The sequence below is a fragment of the Ovis aries genome, chromosome 12, assembly GCF_016772045.2.
Source record: "Ovis aries strain OAR_USU_Benz2616 breed Rambouillet chromosome 12, ARS-UI_Ramb_v3.0, whole genome shotgun sequence".
NCBI classification, from domain to species: Eukaryota; Metazoa; Chordata; class Mammalia; order Artiodactyla; family Bovidae; genus Ovis; species Ovis aries.
This window is the reverse complement of record NC_056065.1, coordinates 51,225,484-51,251,988: the sequence shown is the minus strand read 5'-3', so window position 1 is coordinate 51,251,988 and position 26,505 is coordinate 51,225,484. Positions and strand designations below refer to the sequence as shown.

The following is a 26,505-nucleotide window of genomic DNA, read 5'->3' as shown; positions in this document are numbered from 1 at the left end:
AAACTCCAGGAGTTGGTGATGGACAGGGAGGCCTAGCGTGCTGTGATTCATGAGGTCGCAAAGAGTTGGACACGACTTAGCGACTAAACTGAACTGAACTGATAGCTGACTCACACTGCTGTACAGCAGAAGCCAACAGAATATTGTAAAGCAATTATCTTCCAATTAAAAATAAATTTTAAAAATAATAAAAATAGTTGCATGCAAAAGAAAATTTTAAAATAAAATAAGAGAAAAAATAGTTACATTCACAGAAGAAAGTGAAAATTTGGAATGTATTTTATTTGGGAACTTTATATCAGCTCAACATTTAATGCTGTCCCTAATAATTTTATTTTTCAAATCCTAATTATACAGTATGTATTGTTGTTGTCGTTGTTGTTCAGTCTGTAAGTTGTGTCTGACTGTTTGCAACCCCATGAACTGCAGCACAACAGGCTTCCCTGTCCTTCATTGCCTCCTGGAGTTTGCTCAAATTCATGTCCATTGAATCGGTGATACCATCCAACCGTCTCATCCTCTGTCACCTCCTTCTCCTCCTGCCCTCAATCTTTCCCAGCATTAGGGTCTTTTCCAATGAGCTGGCTCTTCACAGCAGGTGGCCAAAGTATTGGAGCTTCAGCTTCAGTCCTTCCGATGAATATTCAGAATTGTTTTCTTCTAGGAATGACTGGTTTGATCTCCAAAAAAATATAACTTTTTTTTTTTTTACCAAATCCCATATAGATAACCCTGAATCCCTCCTCCACTTACCTCCCCTTTACCTCAGTGGAACATACAAATTGTGTAATTTTCTTTTTTTTTTTAATTTTTATTTTGGAGTATATTTGATGAACAATGTTGTGGAGTTTTAAGTATACAGCAAAGTGATACAGTTATACATATACATGTATCTATTCTTTTTCAAATGCTTTTCCCATTTTGGTTGTTAAAATTGTATAATTTTCTATTTATGCCATGACAGGAAAAAGATTCCAAAGCACTGTTCTAGTAAATTATAAGTTCTGATGTCTCCTTCTTCCTTTTGGCTGGCCTCCAAGGGCAGCGCTTTGTGAAAAACCCAGTAATATAATGTATGTTTGGCTTGCTGAGAGACTGACTGAATGATTGAACAGATCTTCTGGAAGCCATAGAAAGCAGCTCTGGGGTGATTAATATTTCAGTCAAAAAACAATCACGGCAGCCAAAGCATGTAAGAAAAATATCATGTACGTTTGAGCCGCCTGCGTGGATTTCCTTTGGCCTAGCAAATGATGCAAAGGTTACACAGAAGTCAACATTGAACTTTCTGTGCTTGTGGAGGCTCAGCGATGACCTGCAGCAACTCCAGCTTCCTGGAGACACCTGGCTGGAGCTTTCTGGGACACTCCACTCACCTTGTTACATCATCAGTATTCATCTTGACCTTCCTTGTCCTCTGCCTCTAAAGAAAAACACAGATAGTTTTGAAAATGTTCAGAATGCTTTTAATAAAATTTGTCCAAATCTCCACTCTTCCCTTTATTTTACCTATATTATTACACACAACAATGCTTCATGGAATACTTTACAAACTCACAATGGAGTTACCTCCGTTGTTGGAATACAGAAAAGAGTACCTACTGTTTGAACATGAGATTGGTTGTTCTGTCTCTCTATTCAGCTTCTTGAATGGAAGCTTGATTAATCCGACCACTTTTATCCAGATGTCAAGTAAAGTGGCCCTTCTCTGTCTTTGTAGTCCAAAATGAGGCTCCTAAGGCAAGAGAAAGGGGAGGCAAAGCAATATATATCTGTTATGCAGTTTCAAAGTCAAGCCAGGAGAGGGCACAGCAAACTTCCGCTTAATCATTTAACGAAGAGGAGGAGAATTCAGGAAATGGACAGAGCTCTCATTCAGAACTCAATCAGGCAACACATGGTTTAAGTCATTTAGTCAAGCAGGTTTCCTCCGGACACCTCAACAATTTGATAATACAACAGACTATCTTAATATAATCTTCAGGCCGTTTGATTTACTATTGGAGTATAACTGTTTTACAATGTTCTGTTAGTTTCTGCTGTAAAACAAAATGAATCATATAATATGGCTGATTATATATATATCCCCTCTCCCCCGAGCTTCCCTCCCAGCCCCAGCCCCCAGCCCACCCCTCTAGGTCATCAGAGATCACTGAGCTGAGCTCCCCGTGCTATAGAGTCAGCTTCCTGTGCTTGTACGCTCAGTTGTTCAGTCATGTCTGACTCTTTGCATCCACATGGACTGTAGCCCACCAGGCTCCTCTGTCTGTGGGATTTTCCAGGCAAGAATACTGGAGTGGGTTGCCATTTCCTCCTCTAGGGGTTCTTCCTGACCCAGGGATAGAACCATGTCTCCTCCGTTGGCAGGCGTATTCTTTGCCACTGAGCCGCTTGGGAAGTTCATTCAGCCACTTCTCACTAGCTGTTTTACACACAGTAGTGTATATATGTCAAAGCTACATTCCCAATGCACCATTTGATTTCTGTCTTAAAGAAAAAGTTTAGATTTTTCCAAAGCCCCAGCCAGTCTCCCATGCATTTTCAGATGGCATTCTTCTTTGCCTAAGGAAGCCAGCTGATTCTGAATAGTTCCTCTTCATCTGCAGAGTGGGGACTGTAAAACCTAACTAACCTTTTCAGACTTCCTGATGATGATGTAGATCTAAAAGTATATCATCAACCTGGTCCTTAGAGAGAAAGGCATTAAACAAATGCAGGGGCTGATTATTAATTATAAACTATATACTCTGGGTATATAGATCTGACTCAAGTTATCAGTGAGGCTGCTGCTGCTGCTGCTGCTAAGTCACTTCAGTCGTGTCCAACTCTGTGTGACCCCATAGACAGCAGCCCACTAGGCTCCTCTGTCTCTGGGATTTTCCAGGCAAGAATACTGGAGTGGGTTGCCATTTCCTTCTCCAATGCATGAAAGTGAAAAGAGAAAGTGAAATCGCTCAGCCGTGCCCAACTCTTAGCAACCACATGGACTGCAGCCTACCAGGCTCCTCTGTCCATGGGATTTTCCAGGCAAGAGTACTGGAGTGGGGTGCCATTGTCTTCTCCAATTAGTGAGGCTAAACACTCAATAATTGATGGCTAAAGGGAATTCCAGAAAAACATCTACTTCTGCTTCATTGACTACTCTAAGCCTTTGACTGTATGGAGCACGACAAACTGTGGGAAATATTTAAAGAGATGGGAATACCAGACCACTTAATTTGCCTCCTGAGAAACCTGTATGCATCTCAAGAAGCAACACTTAGAACCAGTCATGGAACAACTGAGTGGTTCAGGATTAGGAAAGGAGTAGGACAAGACTGTATATTGTCACCCTGCTTATTTAACTTCTATGCAGAGTACATCATACAAAATGTCTTGGCTGGATGACTCACAAACTGGAATCAAGATTGCCTGGAGAAATATCAAAAACCTCAGATATGCAGATGACACCACCCTTATGGCAGAAAGCAAAGAGGAACTAAAAAGCCTCTTGATGAGGGTGAAAGAGGAGAGTGAAAAAGCTGGCTTAAAACTCAACATTCAAAAAACAAAGACCATGACATCCAGTCCCATCACTTCATGGCAAGTGAGTGAGGTGAGTGAAAGTCACTCAGTTGTGTCCCTCTTTGTGACCCCATGGACTGCAGCCTACCAGGCTCCCCTGTTCATGGGATTCTCCAGGCAAGAATACTGGAATGGGTGACTGTTTCCTTCTCCAGGGGATCTTCCCAACCCAGGGATCAAACCCAGGTCTCCCACATTGGAGGCAGATTCTTTACTAGCTGAGCCACCAGGGAAACTCAAGAATACTGGAGTGGGTAGCCTATCCCTTCTCCAAGGGAACTTCCAGACCCAGGAACTGAACTGAGGTATCATGCATTGCAGGCAGATGCTTTACCAGCTGAGCTACCCAGGAAGCTCATGGCAAATAGAAGGGAAAAAAGTGGAAACAGTGATAGATTTTATTTTGGGGGGCTCCAAAATCACTGTGGACGGTGACTGCAGCCATGAAATTAAAAGATGCTTGCTCCTTGGAAGGAAAGCTGTGACAGTGTATTAAAAAGCAGAGACATCACTTTGCCAACAAAAAGCTATAGTTTTTCCAGTAGTCATGTATGGAAATGAGAGTTGGACCATAAAGAAGGCTAAGAGCCAAAGAACCGATGCTTTTTTTTGTATGCTTTTGAACTGTGGTGCTGGAGAAGACTCTTGAGAGTCCCTTGGACTGCAAGATCAAACCAGTCAATCCTAAAGGAAATCAACCATGAATATTCATTGGAAGGACTGATGCTGAAGCTTAACCTCCAATCCTTTGGCCACCTGATGCGAAGAACCAACTCATTGGAAAAGACCCTGATGCTGAGAAAGATTGAAGGCAGGAGGAGAAGGGGATGAGAGGATGAGATGGTTGGATGGCATCACTGATGTGATGGACGTGAGTTTGAGTAGCCTCTGGGAGATAGTGAAGGACAAGGGAAACCTGGCGTGGTGTATTCCATGGTGTCACAAAGAGTTGGACATGACTTAGGGGCTGAACAACAACCAAAGGGACTATAGCTTAAAATTGAGGTTCTAAAGTGACACAGACCTCTAGGACACATGGGAAAATGCTGTTTAGACAGATGTATGAACCAACTCATGCCAGGTAACTCAAACCAGGAGAACATCCTCATATATGTTTGGAGGATAAAAATCAATGCTTGAAGTACAGATGAGATCTCATACAAATAAAGCATGTATGATACAAATCAGTGTTATAATAAAGTTTTCTGTTTCATGATGACTTGCTTTTACATCCTAATTTCCTTCTGAATTCAACATGTGCTATATTTTATCTCTCTTGTCCTTCCAATTATTCTATAAAATAAATAAGATATATTACTTTATATTTGATAAGGAAAGCGGAGTGGTAAGTCAGTGATGTCACTGTATATTACAAAGCAACTTCCTCCCTAGGATCCCAAATTAGAGATGATCTTACATGTCAAAGGTTTCAGTCAGAGTAGTTGGGAGGGAGGGTGTTTCATCATTTATTAGATAGCTCAGAGAATAAAAGGATTCCCCTGTATTGACATATTCCCATAACTTGGAATGGGACTTGTTTCAGAGCTCCACTTTTGACACTTCAGATCCAGACTCCAAATATTCACTTCATTACTTTAACCTGGTTTCTAGAACAATGTGTGTGTTAGTCGTGCAGTCGTGTCTGACTCTTTGTGACCCAATGGACTGTAGCCTGCCACACTCCTCTGTCTGTGGGATTTTCCAGCCAAGGATACTGGAATGGGTTGCAACTAACACACATGCTCACACATACAGATAGCTGTTTCACTTTCTGTACAGTAGAAACTAACACAACACTTGTAAAGCAACTGTACTCAAAAATTTTTAAAAAATAAAAATAGTGTCTCTCTCCTCCTTTCAAACAATAGAAAACAATTTAATGCCAATTACTCCTCTCTTCTGGAACAATAGCCAGGAGCTAATAATCTGTCCTAGGGAATTCCCTGGTGGTCCAGTGGTTAAGACTTGGTGCTTTCACTGCTGTCCTGGGTTTGATCCCTGGTTGGGGAACTAAGATGCCACAAGCCTTGTGTGTAGCATCTCTCCCCTCCCCCACCCCCCCAAAAATTGTCCTAGCCTGGAGTTCAAAAAATAGAACAAGAATTAGAATCAGGGTTTCTGATTTCTAATCTTACAGCCTGTCCACTGCCTTGTGGATGAGTCAAATGTTTTTTCTTTTGCCCTTTACTTGATTTTCTAACGAAAAAAATTCAATCTTCCTTTTAAAATCTTTTTTTCTTAATACAAAAGTAATACATGTGTATGGTACAAAATGAAAGTCCACTATAGTCTACCCCTACCCAATCAAGGTTACCTTTCAGTGCATATTAGGCTTTTGAAACTATCAAAACGATTTAGCTTATATAAAGTAGTTGGGAACTTCCTTTTTTAACTTTAAAATGTCTTGGAAATCTTCAACATAAGTTTTTTAAAAATTTTTTTATTTAGGTGTAGTTTATGTGCCAAAAAATTCATCTATCTTTAAGTGTATAAATCAATGATTTATTCTATAAACTTGTGCAAACCATACCACCACAACCCAGTTCTAGAACACTTTCATCACCCTCAAAACTTCTCTTATGCCTGTTAATAAGCTTTTTAAAGGGCACATTTTTGCAGATAATTACAATCATAAATTACAAGTCCCAGAAATTTCCATCTTGCCTAGCTTTCATTTGCTACTGGCAGCCAAGAAGAAAATTGCAAAAGCCCATCAACAAATGTTGGAAGAATACACCATAAGCTGATCAACAGCTGTTTGCTCAAAATAGTTTATTCATCCACTCCAGCTTTTACTGAGTGTCAGCCAAGTGCCAGGCTATTGGTTAAGTCTGTAGGAATATAAAAACAAGAGAATAGTTGTCCTCTCCTGGAATCAACTGGATGTGAGTTCAACATTATGCAAGTTAAGAATTTCAATATTTAGTGGGTTTGAGTGATAAAAGTGATAAAATTAGGGTGATATTTGGACTTACGTTTCCAGAAATCAGGATGGAGAAACAGGGACCAGACTGAGACCAGCTATAACAACCAAAAGAGAAACAAACTATGAAGCAATGGCTTTTTTTAATACACTGGACATCAGACCACAAAGGACAGTACTCCCCAAAAAAGGAACAAATGAGGTGAGCCCTGATACTGCCCCAGCACTGCCTGAGTTTCCAGGCTACAGCACAGCAAAGGAAAACTGAGGCAGAGCTCAGAGAAGTCCTGAGTCAGGCATACAGACCTGAGTCTAGGGATTGTATGGGACAGAGTAACAGAGAAGGGGGAGCAGTTCAGAGAGAGAGAGAACCCCAGAGATTTCTTCCAGTGTTCACCCAGATACTGCTTCATACCTGTGCGTTAAGAAAATTACCCAAGGCTGGGAGAAGAACCACTTGAAAGGATTGGAGGGAAAGGTGCCTGACCCTGATGGGAATAGTGCCCATTCCCACTAATCACATTAGAAAAAATCATAATTGTGGAAATTCCCTAGTTGCCCAGTGGTTAGGACTTGGGGCCTTCTCCACCGGATCCTGGGTTTGATCCCTGATTGGGGAGCTAAGATCCTACAAGTTGCACGGCACTGCCAGAAAACTAAAAGAAAAAAAATCGTAATTTATAGATCACTGGAGGTCTTGCCTCAGGGGAATAATCAGGCCCAGAGTTAACACTGCTGTGTGCCCGCCTAACAGATCTTAAAAGCAAAACCCAAAAGAATCAACCTATTTCTAAAATAACTACACCCCAGAACAAAGTTCAAGTTGTATAGGAATACAAAACTATCCAGCACTGGGAATTCCCTGGCTGGCAGTCCAATGGTTAGGATACTGCTCTTGCACTGCAGGGGACGTCGGCTGGATCCTTGGCTGGGGAACTAAGATCGGTTCAGCTTTTTTCCCATAAGATCTTACGAAACGAACTTTCTGGCCAACTCAATCTATCTAGCACTGAACTAGGTAAAACGTACAATATCTAGCATCCCATAAAGAAGTATCAAGTATTCAGGGACAGGAGAATGTGATCTATAATGAGGAGACAATCAGTAAAAACTCAGAGATGACACAGATGTTAGAATTAGCAGCAAAGACATTAAAGTTGTTATTAGAGCTGTATTCCATATGTTCAAAATGGTAAGTATGAGTAGAGTCATGAGATATATAAAAAGATTATAATTGAACTTTTAGAGATGAAAAATTTACAGGGGAGGAATAAGTATCTCCTTTATTTTGGATAATTTATATATGCAATATAAAATGCAAAAAACTTTTCTGTCTCCCTTTCCTAACAAATATGGCATGGTAGTAATCTATATTGAGTGTACAATCAACCAAAAAATCACTTCCTTCATTTTTCATCCATGAACTCAGACCTCCCTTATTTGGTGCATCTAACTGCTTGAAACTGAACGATGGAGTCTATATTTCATCTTGTTCATTTCAGTTCATCATTCTAACCTGTCTCAGTCTCTGTGAAACTTCTTCCTGTCAGCCGACTCAGTGCAATCTCCTCCTTCTGTGTCAGCTAAACATTTAATAAGCTTGCTCTTCTTGACTTCATCCATGTTGCCAATAAAACTCTTCAATAAGGCAGAGTACTTTAGCACAAGCTGGAGAGATCTCCTCTGGGTAAACAAGGTACTTTAGACATCATGCTTTGGGAAACTACGATTCTGAGATTAAGATCACACTGAACAGGATTAAATAAACATTGCCACCCCAAAAAATTATTAAACTTGAAAACAAGTTTGATGAAATAAAGAAAAAAATTTTTTAAAAGGACAGAACATCATTAAGCTATGGGACAAATTGCAGTAGCCTAATACATGTGTACTTGGGAGACCTCAAAGGAGAGACATGGTCAGAGAAGTATATGAAGAAAGACTGGTCAAAAATTTTCCAGCTCAATAAACCCCAAGCACAGAAAACGTTACCAAAACCACAGCACCAAAACCTGAGTCAAAGAACCTACTGGGGACACTCAAATCTTTCATTAGTGACAATATAATGATTTTCATTAATTTTCACACATATGAAGCCCCATCAGTTCTATAAACCATTGTCCTGCGTTCCTGGATATCTAACTGTTCCTCTACCGTTTAAAATTTCTTCACTTTTAACTGAAGCATAGACTGGCTAGTCTTCACTGCTTAGTGTCTCTATTCAGAACTGCAGGTGTGCTCCAATTTGATGAAGGTTTTAACATAAACAAAGGTCTGAGAATGCTCAGTCAGTCAGTGGGATGTCCTTCCATGCCAGAAGAAATTTCACCTTCTCTATTTAAAAGTCTTTTTAACAATGAAAAGTTTGAGAGTCGTAAGCCCTTTCTCAAATATTTTAAATCCTTGGAAGGTCAAACTAAGAAAATACCTGAAACGAGTACTGAATGGAGATTCTACGTAGACTATCTGCTACTGGTCATTTCCATCCTACGATTTTCTCTTCACATGTAACTGAAAGCTCACAAATGTTATGAAATTGTTGCTCTGGCATAAAATCAGATACAGAAAGGAGGCAATTGTGCCAGTAACTAGAAATAGCAGTTACCTAAGACCATTACTATTCGAACTATGCATCAGGCCAACAGCATCCTCTGCACTTGGGAGCTTTCAGGACATGCAAAAACTCTCAGGCCCTGCTGCAAACCTGAAGATTCACCATATGCATTTTAACAAGATCCCCAAAATGGTTTCTATACACATTCAACCTTGAGAAGGACTGATGTCTGACAAATAGTTTTTCTGGACATGTTTCCTTCAGTTCAGTTCAGTTCAGTCGCTCAGTCATGTCCAACTCTTTGCAACCCCATGAGTCGCAGCATGCCAGGCCTCCCTGTCCATCTCCAGCTCCTGGAGTTCACTCAAGCTCACGTCCATTGAGTTGGTGATGCCATCCAGCCATCTCATCCTCGGTCGTCCCCTTTTCCTCCTGCCCCCCAATCCCTCCCAGCATCAGAATCTTTTCCAATGAGTCAACTCTTCGCATGAGGTGGCCAAAGTACTGGAGCTTCAGCTTTAGCATCATTCCTTCCAAAGAACACCCAGGGCTGATCTCCTTTAGAATGGACTGGTTGGATATCCTTGCAGTACAAGGGATTCTCAAGAGTCTTCTCCAACACCACAGTTCAACAGCATCAATTCTTTGGCGCTCAGCTTTCTTCACAGTCCAACTCTCACATCCATACATGACCACTGGAAAAACCATAGCCTTGACTAGACGGACCTTTGTTGTCAAAATAATGTCTCTGCTTTTCAATATGCTATCTAGGTTGGACATAACTTTTCTTTCAAGGAGTAAGCGTCTTTTAATTTCATGGCTGCAGTCACCATCTGCAATGATTTTGGAGCCCCCAAAAATAAAGTCTGACACTGTTTCCACTGTTTCCTCATCTATTCCTTACTGCTGCTACTGCTAAATCGCTTCAGTCGTGTCCGACTCTGTGCGACCCCATAGACGGCAGCCCACCAGGCTCCCCCGTCCCTGGGATTCTCCAGGCAAAACAATGGAGTGGGTTGCCATTTCCTTGTCCAATGCATGAAAGTGAAAAGTGAAAGTGAAGTCGCTCAGTCGTGTCCGACTCTTCGTGATCCCATGGACTGCAGCCTACCAGGCTCCTCCATCCATGGGATTTTCCAGAGAAGAGTACTGGAGTGGGGTGCCATTGCCTTCTCCAATCTATTCCTTAGGCATGACAAAAAAGAAAAAAAAGGTTAGCAAAATCTCCCCATCTTATTCCACAAGTCCATGATTAGAATGAAATAAGTGAAACCAAATCCAAATATAAATTAGGTAACACCCCAAAAAGATGTCCTTTTCATTATAGGGAACTGGAATGCAAAAGTAGGAAGTCAAGAAACACCTGGAATAACAGGCAAATTTGGCCTTGGAATGAGGAATGAAGCAGCGCAAAGACTAATAGAGTTTTGCAAGAAAAGGCACTGGTCATAGCAAACACCCTCTTCCAACAACACAAGAGAAGACTCTACACATGGATATCACCAGATGGTCAACACCAAAATCAGACTGATTATATTCTTTGCAGCCAAAGATGGAGAAGCTCTATACAGTCAACAAAAACAAGACCAGGAGCTGACTGTGGCTCAGATCATGAACTCCTTATTACCAAATTCAGACTCAAATTGAAGAAAGTACGGAAAACCACTAGACCATTCAGGTATGACCTAAATCAAATCCCTTATGATTATACAGTGGAAGTGAGAAATAGATTTAAGGGCCTAGATCTGATAGATAGAGTGCCTGATGAACTATGGAATGAGGTTCGTAACACTGTAGAGGAGACAGGGATCAAGACCATCCCCATGGAAAAGAAATGCAAAAAAGCAAGATGGCTGTCTGTGGAGGCCTTACAAATAGCTGTGAAAAGAAGAGAGGTGAAAAGCAAAGGAGAAAAGGAAAGATATAAGCATCTGAATGCAGAGTTCCAAAGAATAGCAAGAAGAGATAAGAAAGCCTTCTTCAGCTATCAATGCAAAGAAATAGAGGAAACCAACAGATTGGGAAAGACTAGAGATCTCTTCAAGAAAATTAGAGATACCAAGGGAACACTTCATGCAAAGATGGGCTCGATAAAGGACAGAAATGGTATGGACCTAACAGAAGCAGACGATATTAAGAAGAGGTGGCAAGAATACACGGAAGAACTGTACAAAAAAGATCTTCATGACCCAGATAATCATGATGATGTGATCACTAATCTAGAGCTAGACATCTTGGAATGTGAAGTCAAGTGGGCCTTAGAAAGCATCACTACGAACAAAGCTAATGGAGGTGATGGAATTCCAGTTGAGCTGTTTCACATCCTGAAAGATGATGCTGTGAAAGTGCTGCACTCAATACGCCAGCAAATTTGGAAAACTCAGCAGTGGCCACAGGACTGGAAAAGGTCAGTTTTCATTCCAATTCCAAGAAAAGGAAATGCAAAAGAATGCTCAAACTACCGCACAATTACACTCATCTCACATGCTAGTAAAGTAATGCTCAAAATTCTCCAAGGCAGGCTTCAGCAATACATGAACCGTGAACTCCCTGATGTTCAAGCTGGTTTTAGAAAAGGCAGAGGAACCAGAGATCAAATTGCCAACATCTGCTGGATCATGGCAAAAGCAAGAGAGTTCCAGGAAAACATCTATTTCTGCTTTATTGACTAGGCCAAAGCCTTTGACTGTGTGGATCACAATAAACTGTGGAAAATTCTGAAAGAGATGGGAATACGAGACCACCTAACCTGCCTCTTGAGAAATCTGTATGCAGGTCAGGAAGCAACAGTTAGAACTGGACATGGAACAACACACTGGTTCCAAATAGGAAAAGGAGTACGTCAAGGCTGTATATTGTCACCCTGCTTATTTAACTTATATGCAGAATACATCATGAGAAATGCTGGACTGGAAGAAACACAAGCTGGAATCAAGATTGCTGGGAGAAATATCAATAACCTCAGATATGCAGATGACACCACCCTTATGGTAGAAAGTGAAGAGGAGCTAAAAAGCCTCTTGATGAAAGTGAAAGAGGAGAGCGAAAAAGTTGGCTTAAAGTTCAACATTCAGAAAACAAAGCATCTGGTCTCATCACTTCATGGGAAATAGATGGGGAAACAGCGGAAACAGTGTCAGACTTTATTTTTCTGGGCTCCAAAATCACTGCAGATGGTGATTGCAGCCATGAAATTGAAAGACCCTTACTCCTTGGAAGAAAAGTTATGACCAACCTAGATAGCATATTCAAAAGCAGAGACATTACTTTGCCGACTAAGGTCCGTCTAGTTAAGGCTATGGTTTTTCCTGTGGTCATGTATGGATGTGAGAGTTGGACTGTGAAGAAGGCTGAGCGCTGAAGAATTGATGCTTTTGAACTGTGGTGTTGGAGAAGACTCTTGAGAGTCCCTTGGACTGCAAGGAGATCCAACCAGTCCATTCTGAAGGAGATCAACTCTGGGATTTGTTTGGAAGGAATGATGCTAAAGCTGAAGCTCCTGTACTTTGGCCACCTCATGAGAAGAGTTGACTCATTGGAAGAGACTCTGATGCTGGGAGGGATTGGGGGCAGGAGGAGAAGGGGACGACCGAGGATGAGACGGCTGGATGGCATCACGGACTCGATGGACGTGAGTCTGAGTGAACTCTGGGAGATGGTGATGGACAGAGAGGCCTGGCATGCTGCGATTCATGGGGTCGCAAAGAGTCGGACACGACTGAGCAACTGAACTGAACTGAACATATAAACTAGGTGCATATGAAATATCAACTTAATTTATATTGGGACCGAATTTTAGTTATTTCATTCATATTAGGTACATATGAGATATTATATCATACATATCATCTGTACCTAATATGAAATATCAACAAAAATCTTCCCCAATGGCTCAGCGGTGAAGAATCCTCCTTCAGTGCAGGAGATACAGGAGACGGGTTCACTTGATTTAACCCATGTCGCACAGGAGACATGGGTTCAGTCCCTGGGTCAGGAAGATCCCCTGGAGGAGGAAATGGCAACCCACTCCAACATTCTTGCCTGGAGAATTCCATGCACAGAGGAGCCTGCCGAGCAACAGTCCATGTCACAAAGAATCAGATACAACTGAGTGACTGAGCACACAAAACATCATACTTTCTAATAAGCAGTGAGGTATATACAAATCCCAAGCACATCACAGTATTTCTGGATTAAAAATGCTGAACAGCAAAGAGACTGCTAGTGTTATCAGAAATCTCAAAGGCAAGAGACTCTTTTTCTAAAAAAGGTTAGACATATAAACTGAAAATTTTTGACATATTCAAGTCAAAATTCAAAAATATATATATGGGCTTCCCTGATAGCTCAGTTGGTAAAGAATCCGCCTGCAATGCAGGCGACCCTGGTTGGATTCCTGGGTCGGGATGATCCGCTAGAAAAGGGATAATAGGCTACCCACTCCAGGATTTGGGGGCTTCCCTTGTGGCTCAGCTGGTGAAGCATCTGCCCACACTGCAGGAGACCTGGGTTTGATCACCTGGTTGGCAAGATCCCCTGGAGAAAGGAAAGGCTACCCACTCCAGTATTCTGGCCTGTAGAATTCCACGGACTATACAGTCCATGAGGTCGCAAAGAGTCAGACACGACTAACTTTCACTTTCATACACACACACACACATACACCTTTTTAAAAAATCGAAATCTGTTATCCTTCACTCCACAAGTACTCAAGAAACAATCGTTTTAGGGAAGCAGAACACACAAAGTTCCAATTTCCCTTTTCTGGCCAAAGCAACAAGCCTAAATATTCACATAGGCCGCAAAGAAGAAAGCTGCAGGAAGCCACGCCTTAGACAATGACCAAGCACTAGTCTCAGCTAGTCACTGCCTCAGTCACACCCTTGCTGGAACTAGAGTCTGAGCCGATTCTCTTAGCCGAGGCGGCCCCGAGCCCACAGGAACCGGACCCCGCCTGATCGCGGATATTCGGATGCCTGGGTTCAAGCCTCGAAAGCAGAAGGAGGTGGGGATGGGGTGCCATTTAGGCTCCCGCCGGAGAGAAAGCATCCGCTGCAAAAGACCTTCGCAGGCACTGGCGCGGCGAAGAAACTGAGCCGGGTCTGAACTTTCCCCTGCAAGCACTGCAAACCAGCTGTGACTGAGGTCACTTAGCAACGAGGAGCCTGGAGCGCGGACGCCGAGCATTGGTCGGGTGAGTCATGTGACGAGGCGCCCCTGGCCACTGGGAGATTACGCTGCAGGCACGTGATGCGGCGCCGGCGCCTTTCTGTTAGGCTCCAGGACGGCGGGCGTGGAGGTGCGACCAGAGGGGAGTCTCCTGGGGGTTCTGCCCTGGCGTTGCACGACGTCCTGGCTTTGACTGCACTGACCGAAGAGATATGCAACCACCAGTTGAGCCTTTCCTGTAGTTAAGCGATGAAACGGTTCTAAACTACCTGCATTATGCCAGTTTGGTGGTGCAGGAGCATTTTCTGTAAGGCTCGTTAGATGGCTGAAATCTGCCTTCTGAAACACAAAGTTCTGACCAGCTGGTTTAAGACCATCAAATCTTAGGGTGGCAAGAAGTTTCTTTGTAAATGAGGGGTGAAAATTAGGGACATAAAGGATATTGAACTGGAAAGCATATTCAATTCTGGTTGAAAGAGATACTGCATCTGGGGCTAGAAGAGTTTTTTTTTTTTTTGGAGGGGGGCGGCGGGGTTGGGGAGACTGGCCGAAGTAGTCATTGAAAAGGTAGAAATTACCTTGCAAGTTCAGGAAACTAAATCAGCTTTTCGTGAGTGAGGAGATTGAACCTAGTTATCCACACGTCAGTTCATGAAGTCTGTCACCGGCATGCAGATCAGGATGTGTGGATAGCCTTTTCCCAGCCCAACACCCCCCCTTCTTCTCCGCCCCTTCCAAAGGCCAGTGAGGCCTGGCAAAACAAAACAAAAACACTGATTATGAAAGGGACTTGAGAAAATAACAGGAATGGCCGAGGTCTTCTTTTTAAAAACTGCCCAGGAGGTTGTTGGCTATCCTTTCATTGTAATAAATCTGCCTCTAGCAAGCAGAGGGCTTTAAAGTACTTTACATACTTTGGATAAAGACCCTGTAGTCATCTTTTGAGTCTTCTTTCATACCCCCTAACCAATGCATCAACAAGTCCTGTTGGCTTTACCTTCAAAATGAATTTAGAATCTCATTATCTCCACTTTTCCCTACCTTCCCTTCCCACAGCTACCACCCTGGTCAGATCCCCCATGATCTTTCACCTGAGTAATTGCAATAGCCTTTTAACTTGTCTACTCTTGCATTACTTCACACGTCAGCCAAAGTGATTTTTTTTTTAACATGCATGTCACAACATGTCACTTCTTTGCCAAACAAGCTCCAATGGCTTCATGTTTCAATCAGTAAAAGCCAAGGTCCTTTTTGGGCTTTCCTTGGTGGTCCAGTGAGGAAGACTCCAAAATCCCAATGCAGGGGCCTGAGTTCAATCCCTGTCAGGAAACTAGATCCCACATGCCTCAATGGAACGTGTAAATGCCGAAACAAAAGATCCCACATGCTGCAACTAAGACCCTGTTAGGGAAATTAAAATGAAGTCTCTTTTAGGCTTCAGAAGCAGGAGAGCCTGCATGGACGCTGACCAGATTCCATGCCTGCCTGTAAGCACAGCAAGTCAGGTGGCACTTTAGATTTTTTTAAAAGGAATGGGTCTTGGAATTTTCTTGAGCCCCTGGAGGCCTGGCCAGCCACCAGGGGTCTGGAAAATCTAGTGACTCACAAGGTGAAACAAACAGCATTGTAAAAGAGTTAAAGTAAAATCAGAGTTGCATTTTTGTGCACAAACTGATGATGATATCATTTTGTGGCCTGGGATTATAAGAAGGAGCCCCTCCAAACTGCAATTTTAAGTCTCACCCATGGACTGGACATGTCACAACATGTCTTGCCTAGGACCTTTTCCCAGTGGGGACTCCAGATTGCCATTAAGGAGGGACTTTCTAGTGCTGTTCAAGTATGGATGTTGCTCAGCTCAATTTGGTGATATATGTGCTGTTACTTTTTTCTATTGTTTCTATTTCTCTTCTTTTAATGACTGTATATTGAAATTAAGCCAAGTAATCCTCTATTATAAAGACTGAAATTTTTTATTGTGTGTAATGATAAATCCTTCAAACTTAAAACTAAAGTAAAACTTTCAGCAAAACAGCCAAGTAAATAAAACTAAATGAAAAACAAAAGCCAAGGTCCTTTCAATTACCTATCTATCACATGATCTGGTCCCTTGTGCTCCTATCCACTTCTTGGATCCCTTCTTGGGAAGGCATCTCCAAAAGTGCTATTCTTCATGTTGTTTCTTGAACAGGGCAAGTATGCCTCTGTGTTTAGGTCTTTACACTTCCTATTACCTTAGCTGAATGACATAGGTGTCCACATGATGTATGCTTTCAGTTAATTCATCTGCTCAGATGTCACCTTATAAGACCGACTTTCTGTGACCAGAAAGCCTGTGTAAAGTAGCAACCACTGTGTGCCCCAATTCCCCATTCCCTCCGCAATTCTCCCTATTCACTGCTAGCTTTTGTTGTGGTACTTATCACCACTTTATGCATTCTATATGTTGTCTGCCACCCTCTACTGAATGTAAGCTACATGTGAACATGCACTTCATCTTGCTCCCTTCTGAACCACCACTAGTTCCTAGAACAGTGTCTGGCATGCAGTAGGTGTTAATAGTCCTTTGCTGAAGAAATGAATAAACAGTTTGTGTCCAGTAAGGTTCTACTACGGATTATGCTGAGTGGACCAAAGTTGCTTTGATGGCTAAAGGACTTTGGAATGTATCCACAGTATTGCAACTATTCTGACATTGGCAGTGCCCACCCTCCGAATGCTTTGTATCAACTTTGTATTTGAAAGTTGGCTCTACACTCTTAGCCATGACACCTAGGATTCCTCCACAATTTTAATGTGGTATCCTAAGAAGAAAGATACTCGTTTTTCATGTAAAACCAAGAGTTTCTTGAAGAGGAAGGAAAAATAGAAAAGAGTAGTTTAACTGCCAAAGTGAGTACTGAACTATATATATCAAGGATAAATGAGCAAGGCCCAGCTCATCTGTCAACAGAGTATGTAAAGTAGGTTTGTGTCAATCCGGAAGGCTCTTGGGAAAATTGACCTTCCCCAACAAGTTTCCTGAAGCTGAGAAATCTGCAGCTAATAACTTATCCCTGGTTAAAATGCAAATAGCCTAAGAGATTATTTTGAGTTTCCACTGTCACTAATACCTTAGTGTGAACTGGTCTAAATCCTTTCTTAAGAGCAAGTTTTGAAAAGGCAAGTGAAGAAAGCAGGAACACGTGAGAAGTAAGAGGAACAACTGGGGAGAACATTCAGGAGCCAAGGAAGGAGTATAAAGTTGAGCTTGCCGAGGACAAACTTTGGCTTATTTTGTGGCTTTGCCCAGGGCTGACTCTGGTAATCAAAGTACATATTGATCTCTAGATCCAAACCTCTGAGTAGGCAAATTATGGAGCTTGAAATTACAGCCATAATTACCTGAAATGTTTTGATAGCCCAGTGAGTACAAGGTGCATCAGAAAGGAGGAAGAGTTGACCTAGAATGTAGTGGGACTGGAAACGCTATCAGATTTTAGGAAAGATAACTGGGAAAGGAAGGAGGCATTGCATTATACATACGCACATGATCCCAGCCTAAGAAACAGGAAACCGAAAGAGTTTTGTGCTAAGGTAAAATGAGTAAAATGGAGCACCACCATCTGCTATCAGTTGACATGCCAGGAAAAATAAGGTAAGACAGACCTCTTTGAGCAGCCAGGAGCTGATGAGGACAGTAAGGTTATTCTGGGGTTTGTTTTTAAATTAATTAATTATTTATCTATTTGGCTGCTCTGAGTCTTAGATGCAGTATGTGGGATTTAGTTCTAGTTGAACCTCGGCCCCCTTCATTGGGAGTAAGAGTCTTAGCGACTGGACTATCAGGGAAGTCCCAGGAGGGTAAGTTTTAAAGAGCTTTATTATTATTATTATTTTACTACAACCACCCTCACCAGACACCAAGTTTGTCAGCACCTTGATCTTGGTCTTCCCAACCTCCAGAGCTATGAGAATTAAATGTTCAGTTCAGTTGCACAGTCATGTCCAACTCTTTGTAACCCCATGGACTGCAGCATCCCAGGCGTCCCTGTCCTTCACCAACTCCTGGAGATTGCTCAAACTCATGTCCATCAAGTCAGTGATACCATCCAACCATCTCATCCTCTGTCCCCCGCTTCTCCTCTTGCCTTCAATCTTTCTCAGCATCAGGGTCTTTTCCAATGAGTCAGCTCTTTGCATCAAGTGGCCAAAGTATTGGAGGTACAGGGTCTTTTCCAATGTGTAAGCCAAAAAATAAAAAAGCACCCGCAACTATTGAAAAAGTACTTACAGTACTTGGGAGGTTTAATCCCTATTGTGTGGAATTTCAAAAATCAACTAAGGTAGATACCTTTACTGATTTGTTATTTCTAGGAGAGAAGAATTAGGCAAGAATATATTCAATAATCACAGACAGCAACTTGCTCGCAGTGACCAAACAGTGAGGAAAGTCAGGGTTTTGGAGGACAGCAAGGTGTCCCCACCTTTAAAGTACAGGCAGAGCATTTGTGTTCTATTCAACTTGTTTTCATTCTTCAAGTTTCTTCCAGTTTGGAGAATCTGCCACTCACTAGCTGAGAGAACTTGGGTAAGTTATTTAAAATTCCCATACCTGTTTCCTCCTTATCCATGAAGTGAGAATGAACACTAATTGTTCCTTTCTCTGAGGGCTTTTAAAAAAAATAATATTTATTTATTTGGCTCTGCAGGGTCTTAGTTGTGGCATATGGGATCTAGCTCCCTGACCAGGGATCTAACCTGGGTCCCCTGCATTGGGAATGGGGAGTCTTAATCACTGGATCCTGATGCTGGGAAAGATTGAAGGCAGGAGGAGAAGGGGATGACAGAGGCTGAGATGGTTGGATGGCATCACCAACTCAATGGACATGAGTTTGAGTAAACTCCGGGAGTTGGTGATGGACAAGGAGGTCTGGCATGCTGCAGTCCATGGGGTCACAAAGAGTAGGACACAACTGAGCAACTGAACTGAACTGGATCACTAGACCACAAGGGAAGTCCTCTCTGAGGGCTTTTAGAATGATAGAAAGATGTCTCACAAGCAGCAGTGTAAAAAATTATAGTTAAGACTGTGGACTGCAGCCTTCCCTGCTGATCCAGTGATTAAGACTTGGCCTTCCAATGCAGAGAGTATGGGTTTGATCCCTGGTGAGGGAGCTAAGATCCCACATGCCTCACAGCCAAAAAACCAAAACATGAAACAGAAGCAATATTGTAACAAATTTAATAAAGACTTTAAAAATGGTCTGAACTGAACTGATTACCCAAATCAGATTGCCTGGCTTAGATTCTGGAGCAGCCATTTACTATTTGTGTGTACTTGGGTAAGTGACTGTCCTCTCTCTGCCTCAGTTTCTTCATCTGTAAAATGGAGGTAATACCTCAAAGGATTTCTGTGAGGATTAAATGACTCAACCCACATAGCACACTTAGACAAGTGTCTGGCACAAAGTGAGCATTTGGTAAATGTCAATCATTTGCAAGGGTCTTGACGCACAGCAATGATCATGAGACTTCTTGGTAGCCCTGCTTGTCTAGGCCTTGTCCACACCACTCCATCCTAGCGTAGAATTAAGAACCAGAGATGTCTGAAGCTATTTTCAGTCACAAGTAGCAGAGATGCAAAGTTCATCTCAAACAGTGGAGTGAGAGAACTGGGAGGAGTCAGATTCCAGGGGGCAACTGAGCAGAGTCCAAAAGGGGTGAGGCCCAAGAGGGAAAGGAGCTAATTGGTGAAAAGCTGTGGGCTTATATTGGTTAGGATTCTTTTGGTTGCAAATGTTGAAGAACAAAATGGTTTAAGGATAAATGTATCCACTCAAATGCCCATCAGTCACAGAATGGATAAATTATGGTATAGTCCCCAAACAAAATGTTATACAACAATGAGAATGTACAAGCTATAATTACATGTAATGATGTAGACAAAACCCACTTAATGTCGCGTGAAAGGCACACACAAGACTACATGCTGTGTGATTCCACTTACTTGTGGTAGAAAAACAAGCAAACTAAAACTATGTTGTTAAAAATCAGTATACTGGTTACACTGGGAGTGGGTAGAGATGTTATGGGAACACTGGACTGGAACTGCCCATCCTGGCCAGGCACCGTAGTAATAATTTGCATTAGTTGTTTTATAACAGGAGATCCTAGTAAGGAGCCTTCCCTGGTGGCTCAAATGGTAAAGAAACTGCCTTCAATGTGGGAGACCTGGGTTTGATCCCTAGGTTGGGAAGATCCCCTGGAGGAGGGCATGGCAACCCACTCTAGTATTCCTACCTGGAGAATCCCCATGAACAGAGGTGCTTGGCAAGCTACAGTTCATCAGGTAAGGAATACAGAACTAATGAGGCACCACCAACTGGAAGAACTCAGGAAAGGTCAAAAGGAGACACCACATGTCCTATCAAACTCCTAGAATCCTCCTTGCTGGAATCTATCTTGGCTGAGCAGAGAGAGTACCACAAGGAAGGAACCTGAGTCAGAGCAACTGGCCAGAGACACTCAATTTCCCTGGCCTTTTCCTGCGTCTGTGTGACACAGTTCCGACCAGATGTAAGCAAAAACCTGCGGGGGGTACTCCTGGACAAGCCCTTGCTTGAACAATGCACGGAGTGGAGGCAGTGAGCCATAACATGACCCTCAGGGAAAGGCCAAAAATCTGCAGAAATACTGGCCTTTGTACTCCCCAGGTCGGTAAGTGCCCAATATGCTACTGGAGATCAGTGGAGAAATAACTCCAAAAAGAATGAAGCCAGTTATGGATGCGACTGGTGATGGAAGTCAAGTCTGATGCTGTAAAGAGCAATATTGCATAGGAACCTAGAATAGGGTCCATGAATCAAGGCAAATTGGAAGTGGTCAAACAGGGGATGGCAAGAGTGAACATTGACATTTTAGGAATCAGCAAACTAAAATTGACTGGAATGGATGAATTTAACTCAGAAAACCATTGTATCTACAACTATGGACAAGAATCCCTTAGAAGAAATGGAGTAGCCATCTTAGTCAACAAAAGAGTCGGAAATGCAGTACTTGGATGCAATCTCAAAAATGACAGAATGATTTCTGTTCATTTCCAAGGCAAACCATTCAATATCACAGTAATCCAAGTCTATGGCCCTACCAGTAATGCTGAAGAAGCTGAAGCTGAACTAGCCTATGAAGACCTACAAGACCTTCTAGAATTAACACCCCCCAAAAATGTCCTTTTTATTATAGGGGACTGGAATGCAAAAGTAGGAAGTCAAGAAATACCTGGAGTGACAGGCAAATTTGTCCTTGGAGTACAGAACGAAGCAGGGCAAAGGCTATTAGAGTTCTGTCAAGGGAACACACTGGTCATAGCAAACACCCTCTTCCAACAACACAAGAGAAGACTCTACACATGACATCACCAGATGGTCAACACCGAAATCAGATTGATTATATTCTTTGCAGCCAAAGATGGAGAAGCTCTATACAGTCAGCAAAAATAAGACCTGGAGCTGACTGTGGCTCAGGTCATGAACTCCTTATTGCCAAATTCAGACTTAAATTGAAGAAAGTAAAGAAAACCACTAGACCACTCAGGTATAACCAAAATAAATCTCCTATGATTAAACAGTGGAAGTGACAAATAGATTCAAGGGATTGGATCTGATAGAGTGCCTGAAGAACTATGGACGGAGCTTCGTGACATTGTACAGGAGGCAGGGATCAAGACCATCCCCAAGAAAAGGAAATGCAAACAGGCAAAATGGTTGTCTGAGGAGACCTTGCAAATAGCTGTGAAAAGAAGAGGAGCAAAAGGCAAAGGAGAAAAGGAAAGATATACCCATTTGAGTGCAGAGTTCCAAAGAAAAGCAAGGAGAGATAAGAAAGCCTTCCTCAGTGATCAATGCAAAGAAATAGAGGAAAACAATAGAATGGGAAAGACTAGAGATCTCTTCAGGAAAATTAGAGATACCAAGGGAACATTTCATGCAAAGATGGGCACAATAAAGGACAGAAATGGTATAGACCTAACAGAATCAGAAGATACTAAGAAGAGGTGGCAAGAATACACAGAAGAATTATACAAAAAAGATCTTCATGGCTCAGATAATCACGATGCTGTGATCACTCACCTAGAGCCAGACATCCTGGAATGTGAAGTCAAGTGGGCCTTAGGAAGCATCACTATGAACAAAGCTAGTGGAGGTTAGCAGCAGCAGCAGTGGAGGTTATGGAATTCCAGTGGAGCTATTTCAAATTCTAAAAGATGATGCTGTGAAAGTGCTGCACTCAATATGCCAGCAAATTAGGAAAACTCAGCGGTGGCCACAGGACTTTCTGGAAAAGGTCAGTTTTCATTTCAATCCCAAAGGAAGGCAATGCCAAAGAATGCTCAAACTACCACACAATTGCACTCATCTCACACCCTAGCAAAGTAATGTTCAAAATTCTCCAAGCCAGGCTTCAACAGTTCGTGAACCATGAACTTCAAGATGTTCAAGCTGGATTTAGAAAAGGCAGAGGAACCAGAGATTAAATTGCCAACATCCGTTGGATCATAGAAAAAGCAAGCGAGTTCCAGAAAAACATCTACTTCTGCTTTTTTGACTAGGCCAAAGCCTTTGACTGTGTGGATCACAACAAACTGTGGAAAATTCTTCAAGAGATGGGAATGCCAGACCACTTGACCTGTCTCCGGAGAAATCTGTATGTGGGTCAGGAAGCAACAGTTAGAACTGGACATGGAACAACAGACTGGTTCCAAGTCAGGAAAGGAATATGTCAAGGCTGTATATTATCACCCTGCTTATTTAACTTATATGTAGAATACATCATGAGAAATGCTGGGCTGGATGAAGCACAAGCAGGAATCAAGATGGCTGGGAGAAATATCAATAACCTCAGATATGCAGATGATACCACCCTTATGGCAGAAAGTGAAGAAGAACTAAAGAGCCTCTTGATGAAAGTGAAAAGTTGGCTTAAAACTCAACATTCAGAAAACTAAGATCATGGCATCTAGTCCCATCACTTCATGGCAAATAGAAGGAGAAACAATGGAAACAGTGATAGACTTTATCTTTTTGGGTCCAAAATCACTGCAGCTGGTGACTGCAGCCATGAAATTAAAAGACACTTGCTCCTCGGAAGAAAAGTTATGACCAACCTGGACAGCATATTAAAAAGCAGAGACATTACTTTGCCAACAAAGGTCCGTCTAGTCAAAGCTATGGTTTTTGCAGTAGTCATGTATGGATGTGAGAGTTGGACTATAAAGAAAGCTGAGCGCTGAAGAATTAATGCTTTTGAACTGTGGTGTTGGAGAAGACTCTTGAGAGTCCCTTGGACTGCAAGGAGATCAACCAGTCAATCCTAAAGGAAATCAACCCTGAATATTCATTGGAAGGACTGATGCTGAAACTGAAACTCCCAAACTTTGGCCACCTGATGTGAAGAACTGACTCACTGGAAAAGACCCTGATGCTGGGAAAGATTGAAGACTGGAAGAGAAGGGGGCGACAGAGGATGAGATGGTTGGATGACATCACTGACTTGATGGACATGAATTTGAGTAGGCTCCGGGAGTTGGTGATGGACAGGGAGGCCTGGCGTGCTGCAATTCATGGGGTCGCAAAGAGTCGGACACGACTGAGCGACTGAACTGAACTGAACTCACTTGTTTAAGTCATTGATAAGCTTTCTGTAGCTGATAAGTGTTGGGACCTAACAAATGCCATGATAGGCTTCAGGGACTAAGGTAGGACTCACGGGAAAGGCTGAGTCATTGCCCAGTGAGGTCATCCCGCAGATGCCAGGACTTGTCTAATCAGCATACTCCTCTTAACCTGGTTTGAGTTTGTCAGGATGAAAAGACATCCCCCTGCAGCCAATAGGCAATTAGTAAATACCAGGAAACCCCTGCAGCCAATAAAGATTAGCCAATTAGTAAATACTAGGAAACTCCTGCAGCCAATCAGCCCTTGCCAACGCTCTGTTCTAAAACCTATAAATACTGCTGTAAATCTGGGTCCGGGCTCCTTGCTCCACTCCACTGCGTTAGATGTGGCGGGAGCCCTAGCTCGAGCTAGAAATAAAACCCGTTCATGCTTTTGCATTGTTGTGGACGTCTTATTCTCTCAGTTTTGGGGACTCGGACTCTGGGCATAACAATAAGGACCACTCTTCTTCACCCCACCCACTTCTTCCACCTTCTGTCTTTATTTTCCACAGATAACCGTCCTCCTCCTTTACAGAGAACCATCTACAGCTGGTCTTTCGCTTACTTTCTTGCCTCCCAATCTATCCACACTTACCTGCATCCATAGCCATCATGATCCCTCTTCCCTTTCTTCATAATAGAAGAGCCTGTTCCTATTCCATGGGGAGTGGTGGGGTAAATGGGGAGATGCCAATCTTACATACATTGTGTCTTCCTCTTTCTGTTTCGGTATTCTGACTCATCCTCATATTTTGGGCTTCTACTTCTCATCAGTTATGTGGCCTTAAATAGGCCATTAAAGTAGCACATATTTTATCCAGTGGATTCTAACTTGTGCCCAATAAAGTTACTGCAGTGGTGCTGGGATTTGCCAGCCAAACAAACAGTCCTGGTGAATAGAAGGAAAACTATTCACGAGGCAGGGAGACGGAGCCTAGGAGGAACTGAAAGTCAGTGTGGCAGGAGGGGAGTGCAGAAGGGGCTCAGGAGGCAGGGCTGAAGGGGAAGGCAGGGGCCAGTGAGCTGGGGTCCTATACACTAGATAGGGTAATAATTTTGGTTTTAACCCTAATCATTATCTTCAGAAGAAAAGCAAGCTCCCTAAGCCTCAAATTCTATGCTGGAAAATATGTCTTAAACCTATCTGCTTGGTTGTCAGTCTCCATTATCAGCTTGAGAGTTCCTTAAAGGAAAAGGCTTTTCTTTTTACGCATTTCTGTACCCACGTGGATATTTGCCAACTGGCACTCAATAAATGCCTGTTGGATGAATAAATGAAATTCTGGAGTCCTCCACAGACGTTACCTTCTAGGTCAAGCGATGAACAGTTTTTCTTTTCTGCTCATCCCTTTCCGTGTCCTCCCCCTTCTTCCATCTCTCCTCCCACGACCCCCTCCAACCCTTTCCTGCTTCCCGCCTCCCCTTCCCAGCCCCGCCCCTTCGCTACTCCGCGAAGGCGGAGCGGGCCAGGCGGGCTTTACGGCATCCGCGTTGCGGCGGGGCGGGGCGCCGGGCGGCCGGCGCGCTTGGCGGCAGCGGTGGGAGGCAGGCCGGCAGGCAGGCAGGCACACGGAGTCGCAGGCGGGTGGTGGCGGCCGTGCTTGCTGGTGAGGGCGGGAGGGAGTGAGTCACTGAGCGTGTGTGAGGGAGGGAAGGAGCGAGCGGGCGGGCGAGCGAGCAACCCGTGCCGTCAGCCTGCAGCACCAGCCAGGCCCCGCCGCCGCCCCGTCGCTCCGCGCCGAGGCCGGGCCGAGCCGAGCTGGGTCGGGCCCGGGCCATGCTGCTCACCGTGTACTGTGTGCGGAGGGACCTCTCCGAGGTGACCTTTTCCCTCCAGGTCGACGCCGACTTTGAGCTGCACAACTTCCGCGCTCTGTGTGAGCTCGAGTCCGGCATTCCCGCGGCTGAGAGCCAGGTACGCTGGGCAGAGATCGGGGCCTCCTCGCGGAGCTAGCCCTCCCGCCTTGGGGCCTCACGCCCTCCCTTTGCCGCTGGTGAGGAATTGGGGCGGGTGGAGGGGAAGCAGGATGGCCATTCCCAGCCCACCCCCGCATCCGGAAGAGAGCTGGAATCGGTAGCTGCCTTCACACACCCCGAGCTTGGGGTGGGGTGCTGGGGGAGGGAGCGGAGAACCTGACCGCATACGCACCCACTGCAGCCTGAGAGGCGTGGGGACTGTGGGGGCGCGTCCCACCTTTTGGCTGGCCCCTTCTCTAATTTCCTGAGTTTGGGGTGTCATCGCAGACCTAAGAAGAAGCCGTAGTTTTGCGAGAGTTTATACATCTGCTTCCCCAACCAGAAATACCAGTTTAGGTCTCTGTGGCAAATGTTCACCTGCTTTTTTGGAGAGGGCTCCTGCCTAAGTAAACTTAATTCACCTTTGAATATAAAGGTTTACGCTCTAAGTGAAAGGAAAAGTTTGAGGCTTGCACCGTCTTGTTTTGAAGCCTTTGGAAATGCTCTTTTTCCCTGGCACATGCGTTCCTGGTTAAATTATTATTTTTAAAGTAATTATTAGTTCACCTGAACTATTTCTCTGGTCTCTTACCCCATAGTGCGTCAAGATCCCTTTCTTTTACATCCCAGTTCAGAATCTGG

General features: G+C 43.3%; 1 protein-coding gene and 1 long non-coding RNA gene across 11 annotated transcripts in view; one reads left to right on the top strand and one right to left on the bottom strand.

Annotated features, from left to right (window-relative positions):
• Positions 1-261: 261 nt before the first annotated feature.
• LOC114117243 (uncharacterized) lies at positions 262-25,911 on the bottom strand. 2 transcript variants are annotated; one of them, XR_006061503.2, is made up of 4 exons: positions 25,696-25,911; positions 6,540-10,226; positions 1,603-1,735; positions 262-1,423 (listed from the first exon to the last, which is right to left on the bottom strand). It is a non-coding gene; the product is annotated as an uncharacterized LOC114117243 (long non-coding RNA). The 2 variants fall into 2 exon arrangements; XR_009595848.1 differs by lacking the exon at positions 25,696-25,911 and adding an exon at positions 24,503-25,318.
• DDI2 (DNA damage inducible 1 homolog 2) overlaps positions 25,477-26,505 on the top strand; it is a 43,191-nt gene continuing 42,162 nt past the window's right edge. For 5 of the 9 annotated variants that reach the window (XM_042257434.2, XM_012187475.5, XM_012187482.5 and 2 more), the window contains exon 1: positions 25,477-25,822. In XM_042257434.2, the coding sequence (XP_042113368.1) occupies positions 25,685-25,822 (138 nt within the window). In that variant the 5' untranslated portion in view covers positions 25,477-25,684. The other 4 variants (XM_060396592.1, XM_060396591.1, XM_060396589.1 and 1 more) reach the window with 2 other exon arrangements.